Below are 18,929 nucleotides of genomic sequence, written 5' to 3' on the forward strand. Positions count from 1 at the left end.
TGGACTGGTGAAGGATGCTGTAAAAGCACAGTAAGAAATTCTAAGGGATTTTCTAACTCCACCACAGAAATCATTAACACCAACTTGGCTAGCTTCTTTAAGGATTTGATATATCTACCGGTCAATAGGTATAAAGTGAAATCCAAAGACAGTGGTTTGATTGATTTCTTGCTGCTCTATCCCCTTGGCGAAGGGATACGCTGTCTCAGAGATCAGCCTCTGCGGTGCATATGAAGAGATGAATTGCACCTAGAAAGCCTAACCTATCGAGGGGAAAAAAGCGGCACAAAAAAAAATTTCTTGTGGTAGACCAATCAATGCAACTGCCATTGAAATCCTTGTAATTATGCAAGGGATGTTATTTTCACGGCTCATTGGAAGCCACACAATTTTTGGTCCTCAATCAAAACATACTGTTGTTTTCTGGACTTCTTTGGCCAAAAATGATGTCAACACAGACAGCACTGTCTGTTTTGTCCTTGGGCTCTTTCATTGGAGACATCTCTTGGTGTGTCCTGACACTCCCTCACAGGATTTAAAATCACCCTTTGCCTGGAGGCACTGCCGCTCTGCTCCTCCATGCTGCAGCCTGGCACTCTTCAGAGAGCAAACAGTTGCCATGTTTATCTTGGCTCCGTTTAGAAAGGTCCAAATTGCTTGGAAAGCAACAGAGACACGCTTTTGAAATGTCAAACTCTTGTATTTGAACAGATTGCTTATTATATTATGCTTGCTGGAGGTGAAGAAGTCAAGGTCTGGATCACTGAAAAAATGAACCAGAGGCATCTGTTGCTACCTCCAGACAAACTTAGCAACGGGCATCTGAGTAGTGAAATGTTTTAAATGAACACTTGGCTTTATTGTCAGAGATATGCCCGCTGAATATGACACAGTACACCCAAAGCTCCAAAAAATCACTGATGTGCTGCCACTTAAGAAGCAAGAGAACATAAACCAACTTGATGTTGTGCTTTCTGGGAAATTAACTGTACAGCCGTGGCATAGTCTATGCACGTAGGCATTTAGTCTGGAAACAATAGAAATGCACTCAGCTGTATTCAAACGTGTCAGCAGTTATGTGCACAGTCGACAGAGCTCTTTGGAAGGGGTGTTCAGTGCGCTTCAGACGATAATGTGGTTACATGAGCAGGAGCAGTGCAGGGCCCTTTCTTAGCCTCTCTTCTCATCGCCTTCCCTCCCACAGGCCTTGTGCTTTTTTTCATTCCTAAACATATGGCCAGTCACTGACAGTGTAAATACCTAGAAGGAAATTTATCCAACAGCTTCTAAACTGGCTTGTGCGTATTTCATGTGAAATCTAATTGGTAAATATTTATAAGCACTTTGAATATTTGATATGATGGTTTATTTAAAAATTTCATTTCAAATCTAGCATGTAATATTACTGGCTTTCTGCCCCCCTCCCTTCTCTCACCCTTGTTTTCTTTCTACAAGCATTTTTATTTGGGGGAGTTTTCTGTTCATTCTTACAGAATCACTTCTCTGTTTTATTTCTTTTCTGCTGCTTCTCCTCAAAACGATAATCTAAGCAATGCAGTATTTCTCTCCATGATATATGTATATGTGTGATGTAGATTAAATACAAAGAGCCGAGAGCTTCAAGGAAAAATAAAGAGAGGCTCTGTGCAGTGTGCCTACAGCTTTCGTTTGCGCAGCAAATTTAATGCTACCCAGAAATGGCAGATTTACTGCTGAGTACAGAGCTCCTGCATTGCTCACAGACGGGAGGTTGGGTTCAGCAGATTTGTGCCACGCAGTTCCTCTGTGAACACACAGAGTACGCAGAGGCTTTCTGGTGCTATGATAGCCCCAGGCACAGATGCTGGACGTTCATGTCCATTAGTTCCAGAAGTCTTGGATTTGTGTGGAAACCCTCAAATTCCAGCGGAGCAGATTTAGAAGACAGACTATATACCATGGACAGAGCCCTTGAGAAATGGTGGCTTTAATATATAGCCGTCATCCCGTGTCTGCTCCCCTTTTCCTCCTTTTATTTGGCGCAAAAAAAAAAAAAGTGTATTAATAAGCAACATTAGGTTGCTTTTTTTCCTAAAAAAAGGTCTGTAGATTAAATCATTCTGAGCTAGATTTGTGGTTATATATTCAAAGGGAAACTCATCTGTGATACTAGCTTTTCCAATCAGAAGTCTGACCCTGGAGTTTTAGTATAGGCTAACAGAACAATTAGTTGTATACAGGATAGCAGTAAAAACTGTGAAACTTGGCATTATCTCTGCTTAGAGTATCTATTGATGGGTTGTGGTTCCTGTCCTGCTCTTTACGGATGTTATTCGGAAGAAATTATTAGAGTGAATTTAATTAAATATCCTAAATGGTGACATATGGAGTGATTTTCATGAATAGTGCACTTGTACAGGCTCTTCTGTATTTGTGTGTCATGCACCATCCTGTGGGTCTATGGCCCCATTTCCAGTAACACTGTGCAGTGAATAATCTACAACAATTACAGCCAAAAAACCTGCAAGCTGACTGACAAACTCATCCCACTTTGAAATTCCTGAAGCCCAAAAGATTGTTTCAGTGCACTGAAACACATGCTTGCAAATATTTTAATGGCATCGGCGGGACTTAAACATAAACCCAAGTGTGCTCCTGCATCTGGGACTGGGAAGGCAGAAGGCTCAGAAGTAGTTTTGAGGGAGCTGGAGGATGTCTGTAATTGCGTATAAAGTGGTTTGATCCTCTTAGTTTCTGAACCATTGGCCCCACTTCAGTTTCTGGTGAAAGCTCATCTGCACTGAGGAGTTCAGCAAATCTCAGACCTGCTCACTGTATGTTGCAGCATCGAGGCCAGACTTCTCTATGTGCCATCCAAAACGCACCTGCAATGCTGGCATTTCAGAGGTAGGCTCCCATGGATGAAGAATTTCCCTTTCAATCCTTGACTGTGATTGCTTTTGAAAGTTATTTTTTTCATTAACTAGCCAAGGTAGGTTGCTGGTCTTACTTTTTCTCATTTCATTTAACTTTTTACTCAGACTGTATCCCTCTGACCCAAACCAGCTCTTTTCTGAAGAAATCTGGGCGGTTTTGAACAGATGTGGAGACATGACAGAATTCATTTAGAACATAATCAACAGATAATAATAGGGTACTCAGAGAAATTGCAGTGAATGACAAGTACCATCAGCCTTTTCAAAACAGCAAAATTAGACATTTTTAACTCCACATGCACAACAGTGTTAGAAGGAGCAGGAAATGACTTTTATTATGTTCTAATTTTTAAAAAATGATACTGTAACATTCTCAAGAATTATCCTGATCCTTCTCTGCTTGCTGTCTCTATAGGAAATAAAATACTGTTCCATGTGTTATTTGAAGCAGACTGGCTCTCTTGTGTACTTAGTTGTATCCTTCGTCTTCCTCCCTGAGGCTTGACAGTGCTCAGCTTGTCAGGATGAGGCCCCAGCATCCCTCATGTATGATTTGTGGTTTTCATTACTGTAAAGATCCATCTGTGTTATGAAACTCGTACTCCTCAGACTTCTATAACGTGGTAGCTAATCGGCGGTCTCAGGAAGGTTTGGGTTATTGTCATTGCCTGTGTCTGTTTTTGCAACGCTGCCAAGAGGACTGAGCTGGATTTTGTGTCTCCAGCTGTGAGTTTCTTGCTGCGGTGGGAGGGAGGACCCCCACTTGCAGCCCACCGCCTAGCCAGGCTTGCAACCAGGATGGTTCCCCCCAGAAACGTATTTAGACCGGGACGGCCATGATGTGCCTGGTTTGGGGGTCGAACCCCGCTGGCAGAGGCAGTGGTGAAGTGGGGACTGGGGCTTTGCACCCCAAGACACAGTGGCCGTCTGCCCCTCTGTCTCCTGGCAGAGTCACCAGGAGTCCTCAGGGCTCTGATCTTCAAAAACCTCGGTGTAACAAAAAATAACTGGGAATGCGTTCTGCTGCTCCTTCACCTCTTCCTCCTGAGTCTTCCACCTCTCGCTAACCCTTGCCCTGGGACTGCAGCCTTCTGTCCTACACAAAAGCGAGCCCCACCACTGTCACAGCACTCCTTTGTACAGGGTATGCAGGATCTCAGATGCTTCCAAATGTGTGAAATACAGGCAAGTTGTACAGCACTGGCACATACACCAATATAGCTTACATGCCGCTTGTAAATCTTCTTCGCTTCCTTGAGTTTTTTACCGTGCGTCATGACTTGCAATTCAGTATTTTATATGCAGGTAGGTCATTCCTGCATGCGTCATCAAAGCTACACCATGCAAGCCAGGGTCAGGAGAAGCTTGGCTGTCAGTCTCCTGCTAATCTCAGTTTTTAGCAAAGATACCTCCAATAACCTGTGCTTGCAAAGGGAAAGACACTGACATTAGGAGAGTCACTGAGTGGCTGTGTTCTCACCGTCAGACTGAACAGGATTTTCTATGCTGACTGTGAGCATTAAGGAGGCCAGAACAAAGATGACAAATGCTTTTGTAAAAGGGATCATCAGAAGACACAGCAGGTTCAGTGATCATTGAGGTTTGTCTTAACACATGAGCAATGTCTTCTGAGAGCAGTAAGCTGCTCTCCTGCCTGGCTGTGGATTGGCTGGAAGGCACTTTTATTTTATTTTATTTTTATTTTATTTTATTTTATTGGTAAAGTCTGCTACGACAGCCTGTATTGGGTAGATTGTGTGGCTGCTTGTGTCTGCTTAAAAATTGGAGTAAATAATTTTGAACAGAAAAATCATTCATAGTCTCTGCAAATGTACAGAACCAGTAAAAACATTAGGCTTGGAGATGTGAATAAAGTTGGGTCTTGATGGAGTTTGCCAGCTGGGAGCCTGCCATTTACAGTTGCTTCAGAAGCACTTTCCTAGTTGCTAACTAAACTGCTTTCCTTACAGAAAGCAGAAGAGGAAAAATAATCTGAGCTAATACGTACTAGTTGTTCAGATGATGTGGAAATGGTTATGAGAATTACCTAAAATGTGCTGGCTAAGAGATAAGCTTGTGAACTTTGCAAACAATACTTAGAGAATGGTACTAAAGCTTAGCACAGTTCTTATCCTTGGTTTTTTTAAACTTGCTGGGCTAATTATGTGTCTCCATTACCTGTGGCAGCTAAGTATTTCATTCCCAGCCTACGTCTATTTTCAGCTCTATCTATATTTGCTGTCCTTCACAATTCCTGCGGTTATTTCCAGGCTGATACTTTTGTTTGGGCATCTATTCTTTCAGTGAACAGACAACCTTTCTATTTATTGAAATTCATCGCGGTATGGTGAAGAATAAAGCACGGAATTGATTAGAGAGGAGTGCTTTGAATCCATAAAGTACAATCTGTCTTTCATTTACATTTCAGACCTTACTTCACCCCATATTTGATAACATTCACTCTACAAACCCTATCTCCACAAATTACTTAGATACTAGATTTAGATGCAAATGTACAATCATCTTCTGCCTGAACCTTGAGGACATCTTAAATCTTAGTGCACCAAATTGGCACTTTTATGGAAGTGCCGCAGTTTCTGCAATGGGGCATGCACCTGCTCTACCAGAGATAAACACCTGCTTGTTGTAATATTATGTCTCCTTTTAACGAACATTTGTAGTTCTTGCTGATCTCCATTTATGAACACCCCAGCTAGAACATGCGGTCTGATTACAGCACTCAAGGAGGAAAAGGGAAACTCAGATTTCAACATTTTTGATAGATAAGAGGATGTAAACGTACAAGCTGCACCCTGCAGAAGGTCTCACCACTAAAATACAGGCTATTCCCCAGCTCTCCTCCTCAGCCCCTTCTTCTAAACACCTGTCAGAAATGGCATCTCCCCGTTTCTGCGAGAATGCTCTAATCCCAGCCCTGAAGGGCTTTCTGGTTCCCTGCGACTATTGAATTTTTCTGTGATGAGTGAAACAGCTCTTCACAGCCCTCAGCACGCAGGACAGCATGGTAAGCAAAATTGAGACACACACACACACACATTAGAAGCAACCTCAAACCTATGTCAAAGTCATTAAACCAATTTATTTAAAAAATATTCATTATCAAGAGCATCTCAGTTCTGAAGGGGAAAAACTGCCCAAAGAAATTTAGCCACCTCTAATAACACTGTATTTTAGGCAGTGCTGTTCTACCTAATTAATGAATGTTTGCACAGTGCTTTGAGATCTTTGCCTAACAAGGAAGGCTAATATGTTGCTATGTGTAAATGTTAGAATTAATAACTTAGAAAATATAGGAGTACAAAGCCAGGTTACTCTTACCTTTTCATCAAAGCCAGGTTTAACAATCTTCTTTTTTTGGCTGCTTGCTTAATTAGATAAGCTGCTGAATTTAATTAACTCATCAAACCTAATTTGAAAAGATCTCTCAAGTCTGTAAGAGCTTGTCTTATGCTTATTATTTCTATTTGTTGCATTGAGTCTTTAATATCACCATTTTGTTAGGGTATTAATGGTAGCCTTAATTGTGTTCTAATTTACTGCATTTGCTTGGATGGTGGCATTTTCCTCATTTTTTAAGTGTCAGCATGTGAAAATCAATCACAATTTAACTTAAGGCAGTGAAATTGCTCTTTTTGCCCTCATAAAGTCAGCTACATACTATCTCTTTTCCCGTAAGTGTAATCTGTGTTTGCAAGGTGAAATTATTTCAGAGGAAATCATGTTGAGTTTCTGAAGTCCCATTTCCTGGAGAAGTGTTATGAGAAAAATTATCCTCTGGATGCTCTTTTGGGACTGTTTAACCGAATTGTTATGTAATAAATTTGAAACTGAAATTGGTATTAAAAGTATATAATTCATTTGAACACATCTGGGTGTGATGCTACAGCTTGTCATACCAGACTGAAACTCCTTGAAAGTTACTAAAGAAAGAATTACTAATGAAGAATCTAAATTGTAAAATTTGCTGTAAATTCTAGCCTGTTAGCAGGACCTTTGTTTGGCCATCTTTTCACGTTCCTAGAAGATATGCCACACAAGAGGAGAGGCCAAGCGATTGCTTAAAATGAGAATTTCCCTAAAAATTATTTACTTGTTGTTCTGTAAAGTATGTTCTATTGTAATGTAAACCATGTTGCTGATTAAACATTGCTAATTAATTCTAGAGTAGTTAATGTATATTTGTGAAAAGCTAGCTACGTCCTGGGTGAAATCAGATGCTTTCTTACTACTCCAGCCAGCAGTTTTACAGAAGTAACCTTGCTCACAATTGCTCTCTCTTGCTTTTTTTGTTTGTTTTTTTTGAGGTGTGCTTTCAAGTGCACAATTAAATAGCTCGTGTTTCTCTGTTTTCCCTTAGAACGACTATAGGAAGCTATCTATGCAATGCAAGGACTTTGTCGTGGGGGTGCTGGACCTGTGCAGAGACACCGAAGAAGTAGAGGCGATTCTCAACGGAGATGTGAACATACATCTGTGCCCTGAGCACCACCGGCCAAGTCTGAGCAGGATTAAACTTGCTATTAAATACGAGGTCAAAAAGGTAAGTTGTTTCTTTGGGTCCCTGGTGGATACATCTTCACATCTAAATTATGTTTCCTTGATGTCACCTGGAAAATAATAAACGGAAGATAGATTTCAGTGGGACCAGGAATCGTAGCGTTTTATGGCATGATTTGCATTTTCTCACATACTTTAGTGTGGATAAGGATATTTGCAAGGGACGCATTACAGCAGGTATGGCATTTATTTGCAAGTGATAGACATGAATGTATAGATGGCACAAGGGTCTGCCCATAGCGCACAGTGCTTCTTATGCAGGTCATGACTATGAATCTGCAAAGACTTCAGCAGGGACCGAAAGTTGTTACCATACCAAACTGAAGGTTTTCCTTCCTTCACTGTGATTTGCATTAAGGTAAGGGATAAACCTAGCAGATGCTGTGGCATCTTTGGCCACAAATTATAAAAGCAGAGAATTTAATCCAGCTCCTCACCATTCCCTGACCATCTGTCTTTCCGTCAAACTAGATCTTCTGCTTAGACTGAGGAAATAGCTGGGCTCTGCAGCCTGATTGAAGTCAGCACACCAAATCTCCAGTCCCACCTGCCTGCTCTCAAATGCTCCCTGACCACTCAGCTCTGATTCACATCTCGTTTTAGTCTCCAAAGCCACTTGTAACCATCAAAATTCTTACCTTTTCTATAATGTTGCAGAAAGAACATACACAAGAAGTAGCAATTTTGTCATAGTCAAGACCCTTTACTGCAGTGCAATGGAAAGTGGAATTTAATTTTTTAAAAAAGAAGTTTAGTAATCTTTATTCAGAATTAGATCAAAACCTCAAAAATCAATTTCCAATTAACTCAGAATTTTTATGTTTTTTGAAAGCGTGTGAAAGTAGATAAACATTGATAAAAAGTGATAGATTCCCAGCTTCCATCCTTCTAAAGCTCCAGATCCATATTCTAAGAGTTCAGATTTCCACCAAATCTACAAAACAGAAGGCAAATGTATATTTGAAGGAAAAACATAAAGGCTGAATGACTCTTAGAAGTATTTTAAACAGACATTCAGCTTTACGGAAGTAGGTTCTGTGAATGGAAAATTTGTTTCTGGCAAATCCTAGGCCAGGGTGGTGCCAATTAATTGCTCCTACAATATGCATTGATGGAAACTGGGCTCCTGCTACGGGACTTGGAGAGCGTTCCAAATTTTCAAGCTAACATCTGGTCTCTCTTTCCCCTCCCAAACCCACCACCTGCTTCAGTTTGCCTCTTGACTGTGTTGCTGTGCTGGCCAGAGAAGGTCTTTTCCTGTTATGAAAGCCATTAATTAAAGAGAATCTTAAAACTCTTATTTGAAATGAATTGCTTTCATGCAGGAGCACATGCTACGGAGCCAAATATTTCCTCCAGGATGTTGTGTCTCTGCATCGTTCCATCACCAAAACTGAGCATACCATCTCGGTTCACTCTTAGTTAGATGACTTTCAACAAGCTGGGTCAAGTTTAGTTATTGAAGCTGTTGCTTTGGTAACAGGAGGCCAAACTTGCCCTGGTGCTCTTTCAGAAAATGAACTCATCTAAAAGACACTGATAGCACCTCATCAAGGAACAGTCCCCAGTGACCTATGGTCTGAGAATTATCGTGAAGTTGGTCAGAGCCTCAAGCCTTTTCAATGCATGAAGTCTTCTGCACTATTTTGCTTGTTTATTCTTCTAAATATTTGTGTCATCCTTTGGATATCAAGACCACTAGCCGGAGCTAAATTGCTGTTGGTTATTGTGTTGCTCTGAGCACACTCATCCTAGCTTGGTTTCAGAGGAACATTTCCCCCCTTTCTTACATTGTATATATGTGCACCTTTTCATAATGCATGAACACTGACCTGAAGCATCCGTGGTAGGTCATATACAGTTGATCTTTTTATGTATAAATATCTTCCTATGCCCAGGAAAGCTGAGCATCCTTTCTGGATCACAGCAACTTGATGCTCACCAATAATAACTGTTAAACTAATTACAGAACATAAACATGAGCATTCATCAACCTCGTGTTGACTCTCAGGTTAGCACTTTTCAGAATATTCTTTCCAGCAGGCAGTATAGGCCTATGTGTAAGATGAGCATTTAACTGCTAACTTGGAAGTAAGATAGTTCCATTTGTGGGAGGCAGAGACACATTCAGATAAATGGCTTTGGTTATTGGCAGTGACTTATGATAATAGTCCAATATTTATCACACTTGCTGAACAAAGAGATCGTGTTATGGTAACACAGTAATGGTTTCCTTAAGAGGCAGTACATTTCAGGTACAAGTTTTTTACCCAGTTGAGAGATATTTAGGCTTATGTATACCAACCCTGTGCTTTGAAATCTATTTTCATTTTAAGAAGATCCTATCATAGAGAGGGGTGAGATGGAGGGTGAATTATTAAACATATTTAATAAATCAGTTCTTGGACAGATTCTGTAAATTTCAAGTCACTTTTTCAAAGCTAAATGCAATCACTCATAGGCGTAAGCGAGATCGCATGTGGCCCGCCAAGTGTGAAAGGCAGAGCGAGGCAGGCGCACCAAGTGACTTCCCACCCACAGTGCCCAAACCCCCAAGCCCCATCTCTTGGTCTGACAGTGCTGCCTGCCCAGGCCAAGTCCGGGTGCTGAGACGTGGGTGGATGTAACTCACCCAGAAACAGTCCCAGGGACGTGGAGACCTTTCCAGTTTTTGAACTGCACACTGGGACTGGAATGATACAGAAATAGTTGTGTGTGTTTGCCATTTTTTTTGTCCTGGAAGTTTAGTTGGCAGGGTAGGACTAATGAAAGGACTACAGCTGTGCCTGCCACCCCTGCTCCCCACCTCTACCATTAGCATCAACATTCAGATGGTCAGTTTTACATTCTCCAGCTCAACAAGCTCTAGATGAGCCAGAGAAATGAAGATGTTCTTACTTAAATGAGTATAGAGCCCCTGAAGTATTTTATATTCATTCTTTCCCATGAACAGCAAGAATAATCTTAGACAAGAGGACTTTAGGGACTTCAGAATGATCTGAGAAAATAAAATAAAAGAGGTGTTAGCTGTTATGGTTTTTTTTTCATTAAGTTAGTATCCAGACTAAATATTTGCATTTGCATCTGAAATTTTAAGAAATATTTGATGTTTAAAAAAAACTATTTCTACCATTAGCTTCTTAATTCACATTTCCTTATTAGTACTCTAAGTGCCTACAGTAGGCTTTCTTTGATGAAAATTTGCAGAGAACAATATATATTGAAAATTATTATTTAATATCCATGATTTTACTTTTACAGCTGCTGACGCAGTTTGCATTTTATCACACTTTTATTTCCAGAGTCTGGGAAAGACGTCAAGGGCTCCCATCCTCAGGAAGGAGAGCAATTGCATCTGTAGAGATTCATCAGGCCTTTGCACAAACTTTTAAAATCTTCTTTGTTCTTTTAAATTTCTCTGTTACTTCGTCATCCTCATACAGCGCAGTCACCACAGACACAGTGTCTAAGAATGGTATTTTTCTTTAATAGTAGCAGCTGGTCTACCAGCTTCTCCCACCCCCTGCCCAGCTCACAGGCCTCATGGAGTTGTCCTCCCTCTCAAAGGCCAATGGCCACGGAGGCCAGGAGGAGGCAGAGAGCAGAATTTTGAAACTGAGAGCCATCACGTTGCATTTTATGGATTTAAATCGACTCTGCCATATTTTCTCTTTTTCTTCCTATGTGCCCACCTGAAAATTTTAGGGATGGAATTGATGCTATATATACAGTTTAAATTTTAATTCCTAATTTTGGTTCCTACACAGTATCTTCTTGATCCTGAATTCAGCAATTGTGTTCCCCAATAAGTCACACTTGGTTGGAGGTAGAGGCTGCACCTCCCTTGCGTGTGCAGTGCACGTCGTGCCTGCGCAGCAGGGAGCTCAGCCATCAACCTTGTGGGAGCTTTTAGCCCAAAGCGCTGTGCTTCTTGTGCCTCTAGTTTTGAAGGGCAAATCCCTGCTTGAAAATCCCCAAGTCTGGGGGCAACCTGCCCTTGAGCTGAATGTTCACAGACTTCTTCACTGATCACATTCTGTCAGTGCAGGAAAACCTTGTGTGCACATCAGGGCTAAAAAGGGGACTGAAGCCTTCTTACCTCCTCTACTCAGTAAACTGCAACTGGTACCTACAACAGGTCTTTGTCCACGCCCTAAATGGCCTTTCTCTGCACTTTTTCCTTTGTGCTTCCCATTAGAGTTCCCTGTTACCTTGCCCCTTTGCTACTCCAAAAAAGCAGTTCTCCATTCAACTGAAAGGACACAGTTTTATTGATCATTATCTTTTTTTCTTAATTTACAAAGTTGGAGATGTATCTTGGAAAGTCATTCAAGAAAGCATCAAAAGTTCCAGGCTTCACTTCTCTATCTCTTTTTTTCTTTTTTTTTTTTTTTCTGCAAAGCATGCTACTGGCACATATGAGATGCAGGCAAGAAAGCAAGTTTAAGCCTCTAATATAGTTGAAGGACTTTATATAGAAGGTCGTTGAAGAATTAAGAAACTCTGCTTTTATGTATTTCACAGCAAGGAGAAAGCTAAAATTACAGTAGTTTACAAAGTGGCCTTTAAAAATGCTGCATTACTCTAATTCTCTACCCTTCCTGAAAGAACTAAATAATCACTCTGTACCCTAAGATTCTTGGAAAACTGCATGCAGTTGTCCTCTGTTCAACTTTGTCAGTCATTTCTCCCTTCAAATTATCTGTCTTAATGATTCATGATTGCTCAAAAAATTATTACAATGGGAACAGTTTGTCAAGAGCAAAACAAACAATTTGCAAACATTTGAGCATTTACTGAGTCCTGGATTCTTTCCAAGAAATGGACTTTTAGCCCATGTTATGGGATTGTTGCAAATTTACTATTGTCTCTCCTGATATTATTTAGCTATGCTTCGCACTTGCATACTCCAGTCAAGAACTGATTTCTTCTTCCTCCAGCTGTACAGGGCCTCGGGCAAAGGGAGGAGAAAGGTTGGGGGCAGGAGGAGCAGCAGAGCACCCTGCCGATGCTGTAGCAAGGCTGTTCAGGTGGTTTCTTTGGATATTGTAGGAAAGGGCTGGGGAACCGTCGCAGCGTGAGAGCAAACACTGTGGCGGAGTCCAGCAGCTACTCATGGAAACGGCAAAATTAGAAGCAGCATTAAGGTGAAACAGGAATTATTTAGGTTGGGTGTTTCTGGCAGATTATAACCAAAAGTGGCTTGAGTTGCTGAATTGGAGTTCTGGTCCCAAGGAAAGAAAATAAGACTGATATTGAGCTTCTTGAGCCAAGGATACTCTCAGCTGTTCTTCATGCAGGCTTACAACATCTAAGTGAGAGTTTACTTCATGTTCTTGACTGAAAATTGCAGAATAATGTTTTTTCTTTTCTTGAAACAATTAAACAATTTGATTTTCAATCAGATACTTGAAATGTGAGGGTAGCACACGTCTTCCCTGTGTGTCAACTCATTGCTAATTAAGCCAGGGTGTGATTTCTACCTGTGAGAGGCATAGGTACAGAGACGCGGACAACTCTGTTTTGGACTCTTCTCTTGGACAGCCAATAGTGATAATATGCAGTTTTTGATGTACCGCAACAAAACCATTTTACTGGTGTGTATCAGCTTCACAGAGCACTTCGTATTTTCTGTTCTCATTTTTGTCTGTACTGCTATGCTCCTTTCCTGTCATCCTTTAATGTTGGCAGGGGGCTTATATGTCGACATTTACCTTTAGACCTAAAGCTGTTGCTTCTCTGTAGGAGGTGACATTCATTCTCCTTCTTTCCCAATGTCAGAATTATAGTTGCTGTATTCTTTTAATTGCAAATGTTGAGTGCTCACCTCTGTTTTCTCAGCAGCTCAGTTCATAGCCATCACAAAGCCAGAGCACCTTTCTCTTTCACGAGTTTTAATTTAATTAACAGCAAGACACACAAATTGGGTTTGAAAAATAAAATTAATAAGAATTAAACAGAACACCAGATGGCTGTGTAAATCCTATTTAATAGAGAGCTGGAACAGGAACTTTTCTCATAACTGTATTATTAATAATTAACATATGGAGGATGCTCCGAACAGAATATTCATGGCTGCATTAGATACAATTTTTCACTGCCTTGGTCATGCGACTCAGATACTCAAGGGCATGAGAAGTCCCAGCTCTCGTCAACTGCTGCAACAACCTGTGCTCCCCATTCATTTGCTCAGAGGATGCGGTTTTACCCTGCACAATATCTTGTGCGCGAAATGCCTTCCAGGGTCCTTCTCACCATTGACTGGGGCCCCACCTGCAGCATTTCCACCCCGCACGGGAGCTAGAGAAGGTCTCTGAATGGGCAAAAGAACCAGCCCTGCTCCTGCTGAGCAGACAGCTCTGCCCCTCAAAACGTGCAGTAACAGACACTGCCCCAAACACAGGCTGGGGCAGAGCCCAGCTAGCACATCCTTAGGAAGGTTAACTGGAAAAGCTTGGTGTTTGCAAGGAAAGCACAAGAAAATAAGCTGGAGAGCAGAGGGCAGGAGAAGCCCAGGGATGACAAGAAGTTCTGAAACTCCTCCCTTTGGAGAGCAAGAAGTATATCTGTGCCACGTGCCATGGTGGGTAGCTATGGCTCTGCGAGCTCCATGTGCTCTCAATTTGCAGTTATCCTGCAAATTCCTGCAATGCCATGGCCTGGGGAGGGACCGCTGCAGGGAAAAGGCGGAGAGGGCACACCGGGGCACACCCCCCACCGCCTCACACACAGCCTGTGCATTAGCCTTAACACAAATGGAAAGCTACATTTCGGTAACCCAAATGAAATGTTTCAGCTCCACAGCTTTCAGAGCTGTGGAGGTCACAGAAAATCTCTCTTGCGGCTGTTTGTCCTTCTTTGGAACAAAACTAATTTTAGGAATTGCCCATGGGACAAACATTGATCTTTCGGTACCCCAATGGTTGTAACATGCACAGATACGGCTTGAAGCAGGACAGGGTTATGTTTTACCATCTAAATGTGAACCCTCAAGGAAGAGAACTCCTCAAGAAAAAAGACTTTCAGGAAGTTGGCTTTTTGCTTTTGTTTCGGTAATCCCTGGTTAATTTTTTTCCCCTCTTTAGTTTCAGGAATATTTAACTGAGGTCTTGTGGAGTCATTGATGGCTTGGACTGTAGTGGTGGGAAGAAAAGTGTCTCGTTTCCATCACTGGAGAACCAGTTGATACTGTACAAATATAATTTAATATCTATGTGAACAGTAGAAACACTGTGGTCATTCTGGACTCTTAAGTTTATCCATGTAATTTTTCTTTTTACATTTTTAATTGCATATTACAGACATTTTGTCAGAGATTGGAAAGGGAAGGAGTTACTTCCCTTCCTCACAGAAAGTGTTTCTATGTCTCTGAGTATTTCATTAGCAAGGTTCCTTCCTCCCACTAAAATCTGTGGTTCTGATGATTTCCTTTTGCCCAGATGTTTTAATTTCTTTTCTTTTCCAAGATGAATCTCATTTTCTTATTTCCTGCCCATACATCCATCCTCTCAAGGCTTGAATGAATCATTTCTCCATCCTGAGTGGTGTTTGCAATATTCCCAATTTACTGTAATATGCAGACTTAATTATTTTCATTTGTGAAGTGCCACGGGGTCTTAGATGTCCATCAAGACATTGACAAGAGAGCACGGGAACACATCAAACCCATTGCATGGATGTCCATCACAGATGAAAGGACTTAAAATTACCTTTATTAATAATAAAATTCTCTTAGAAAAAAGCAATTGATATGGTCTACCTGACCTTAGTTGCCCCTAATTTTGGCTTTTGGCTTCTCCCCATAGGCAGTAGACCTATTAATGTGCATTTTGGATGGGAAGTCAGATGGGGATAAGTACAACCCCTCAAAAAAAATAGTAAGATTCGGTATTTTAAGTTACTGAGGGAATTTTCCCAAGCGGTGTTCAAATTCGGATGTCTGCATGGGTACTGACCCAGGGTGTGGCTCTCCTACATGAGATTCTTGTCACACACCTGTAGATGTCTACATCTGAGTACGTTTTTGCGACTCTATACCCCATGGTGAGAGGGGTCTCATCCTATGAGTGAATCTTTCTCTCCGTCAGCTCTGCTGGGAGTGAAGCCATCCACACTGGAGGCATCTGAGTTTGAGCACCAGCCCAGCCTTTCCTCACCACGTAGCCAAGGGAAAATAGTTTACTGACTGTCCTCGGGGAGGAAGAGGCTATAGCATTTTAAATTTCTCCTTCTGTGCCCACTGTGGTTGGTATTTTAGATACCAAAGGGAGCTTGTCGTTTGGTGGCTTTCTATTGTGGCATGTTTTCAGATGAATAATTAAATAATAAGGATTTCCAAGTGGTTTTGATTCTGCACAGATATGAAAACCCTGGAATATTAAAGTCTGGGACTTCCAATTCGTTTGCTTGTTTTCAGATAAATAATTCAGTGATAAGATTTATTCATACATATAAAAAGAGGAGAAACCAGACATTAGCAATAAATCTCTTCAGAAAACATGCAGCCCACTAGAATATGAAACTGAAGTTTTCTCAGGAGCCAACCACCTTATTCACTACCCTATAGAATAATGCTTAGCCCAAAAAAGAGCCTCTATCCTTGTCTCAGGGAAGTGAAATTATAAAGAAACTTTAGGTGGAACAAGGTTTAAACTGAAACAATTAAATAATTTGTGTAAACTCTACATTTTCTAGTTATACACCTCAAATATATCAGGCTTAATTTTATATCCCATGAATTGAAAATGTAACAGAGCAACAAAAAAATCCCCCTCCATTCCTTCCACGACTAAGAGGATTATTAATTTTGTGTTTTCACTCAGCACTGGAGAGCATTTCTGTCAATGGGTGAATCGCAATTGAAATGGTCCTGGCAGTTTTATTTACCCCATTATTTTTGTTTCCTATTAGACTAATCTGTTTTTATTGGGTTTTATTTTGTGCCTGTTTACCATTCTGGTGCCTGGTCAAATCCTGTTTCCATCCACGTTGCTCATTCTAATGGGACCACGCTGTCTCCTTTACAGAGCTGCGCCACAGGGGTGGTTTTGGGCAGTTACACAAGCACTGGGATGTTGGGATGACTTTCACTGCCTTGGTCCTGCCTTCTTGTCACCTTTGCAAAGTGAGATCCTGATCCTGTTAACGTACTCCCTGATTTAGCAGAGAGCAGAAGATCTATCCAAAACAACACGCTTGCTTTTACAGAGCAGACTGAGTCACAGGAAAGAGATGTGGTTGTAAACTGTAGCTATGCTAAGGTTTTAAGTGTTCAAAATCAGAATTTTGGATTAGATAACTCAGGCCAACCAACAAGTGGATCCTGATATTGGATTTCCATAAAACTGGGGAATATGCGAGTGTCTTTGGATTTGATGCAAGCAAGTCTTTCCCCACTGCCAAATGGCTCTAATAAGAAAGCTATTTTGGTTCAGAAAGGTGCATGTGAAAGGTTTTATGGAAGGTGTAATTTATTAGTAAAATGATAATAAATACTTCTGGGTTTATGCCTTAAAAGTAACTCAGAGACTGAGGTTGCACAATTTGTTGTGGGTTTGTTTTTTGGGTTTTTTTCCCCCTTGATAATTCCAGCTCGTCTGGGCTCTGCCTACAAATATAAACCTTTTCCCTTTGCCACGAGGTTTATAAACGCTGATGTTAGGCTCCAGATACCAGGTCTGAATATTCACCAAGACTGTCATAAAGCTCATCTACAGGATGAGCAAGAACCTCATGAATATTTGTGTGATGCCATTAGACAGTCAAATGAACCCCAGGGACAGAGGGAAAGCTGCAGAAATCCTCAGGGCAGGGACGTTTCCTTGCTTCATGTTCTCTGCACGTCTGCAGCAACTGCAACATCTCAGAGGACCTTTTCTCAGGTAGTGTTTATTTTTATGCAATGGTCAGATCACGTTGAAATGAGTCTTGATCAGTTGGATGTTCTTTCACCCAAGTTGAACAGGGTTCCATGAAATTCTTTTTTGCGTCTGGATGAGGGAATTTGGACCTGCTGATTTACTCTCCCTTGTAAGGTTATTCTGGTGCAAAGCGCTTTAAAAAAGGGGCCTGTGGCCATGGATAGAATTTAACTATAATTACAGCAGGTCTTTTTTGTGAAAAGGTCACAGTCTCACAGCATGGGTATTTGGATTGGAACTGTACTTATTATTTTTAATTCATAAATAATAGGGCAAGTAGTTTTCTATTTCTTTCTTAAACTTTCTACAGTTTTACTTGCACCTCTTATCAGGCACAAGAGCAAACAGTGAGCCAAGTTCCAGCCATAGTTACCCTCTGACAACCTCATTTGTCATAGTTTAATAGCACAAGCACTTGCTAAAGGCAGATTTTTTTCCGCACTCCAGATCATGAAATAAATATATTATATCCCATCTGCTTCTGTTAAGGTGTCCGAGAACAGTTTCTTCAAAACAAAGGGCTCTTTGTTCACTTGGAGGTTCACAGAACAGAGTACAAGGTGAAGATAAGAAAAGGCATATGCATATGTTGGCCTTTTCCTGTACTGTGCATTTCCTAGCAAGCTTCAGTAATTTCCACTAAGCTCTGTCGTCTCCTGCTCTGCATCGGGTGAAATGACTCTGCAAGTAGGTGGGTCTTTTACCGGGTCAAAAAACTGTTTTGACATGTTTTCCTTTTTTTTTTCAAGGTTTGGTTTTTTTTTCAAAAAAAGTGTGTTTCAGTTCAAGAAAAGTATTTCATTCAGTATAAATCCAGGCTCTTTATTTAGGCTTCGAGTCTTAAAAATGCTTAGAATATCAAAGGAATCTTCAAAAGTAAGAAGTGGTTTAAAAGCAAAGAAATTATGTTTTGTTTTAATATTTCCTTTGCCTTTTTTTTCTGTCACGTGCATGTGGGCATATGTTTACCCCTTAATTCATCTGATCCTCTTTGCTGAAACGGCAGTATATTTTTTACCCTTCAGGGGATGAGCAGTAATATCCTGCTTCGACCTTTCCCTGAGTTTCTTCCACCCCTGCCGATGTTTGCTGATACTCCCACAGCATCTTCAGCAACCCACTGAAAAAAAAGATGATCTCGTATCTCCTTTGATGAAGGTTTCTCTGGGAGAAACACGACATCGCCTACACAGAAGCGGAGATGGGCAAGCCCAGCTTTCCATCCCTCCCTGCCTCTGGTTTTGCTCAGGCACGGCACCGCTGCCAAGCAAATGCCAACTCACCTTCCAGACCAGGACTGGCTTCGGTCCTGCTGGGAACACCAGCGCGGCAAGCTCAGCTCAGGCTGTGTTTGTCTGTGAGGTGTGTCATGAAGTCGTCTTAATAACACTTGCGCACTTGCATCTTTTCCGAGCACACAATGTGTGTGGTTCAGATCCCACCTCGTTTCTCCAACGTGTGGATCCCTGCAGGAGCGCTGCTCCTGTGCTCCCTGGTGACATCCCCAGCAAAATGG

At 41.2% G+C, this 18,929-nt stretch overlaps 1 protein-coding gene across 1 annotated transcript in view; it reads left to right on the forward strand.

Annotated features, from left to right (window-relative positions):
* Positions 1-18,929, forward strand: part of TRPC7 (transient receptor potential cation channel subfamily C member 7) — an 80,556-nt gene that overhangs the window by 24,302 nt on the left and 37,325 nt on the right. Inside the window, exon 3 of the mRNA XM_019473803.1 lies at positions 7,294-7,476. Coding sequence (XP_019329348.1) covers positions 7,294-7,476 — 183 coding nt within the window. The remainder of the gene's footprint in view (positions 1-7,293; positions 7,477-18,929) is intronic.

Source organism: Aptenodytes forsteri, unplaced genomic scaffold (genome assembly GCF_000699145.1).
Source record: "Aptenodytes forsteri isolate BGI_AS27 unplaced genomic scaffold, ASM69914v1 Scaffold54, whole genome shotgun sequence".
Lineage (NCBI taxonomy): Eukaryota > Metazoa > Chordata > Aves > Sphenisciformes > Spheniscidae > Aptenodytes > Aptenodytes forsteri.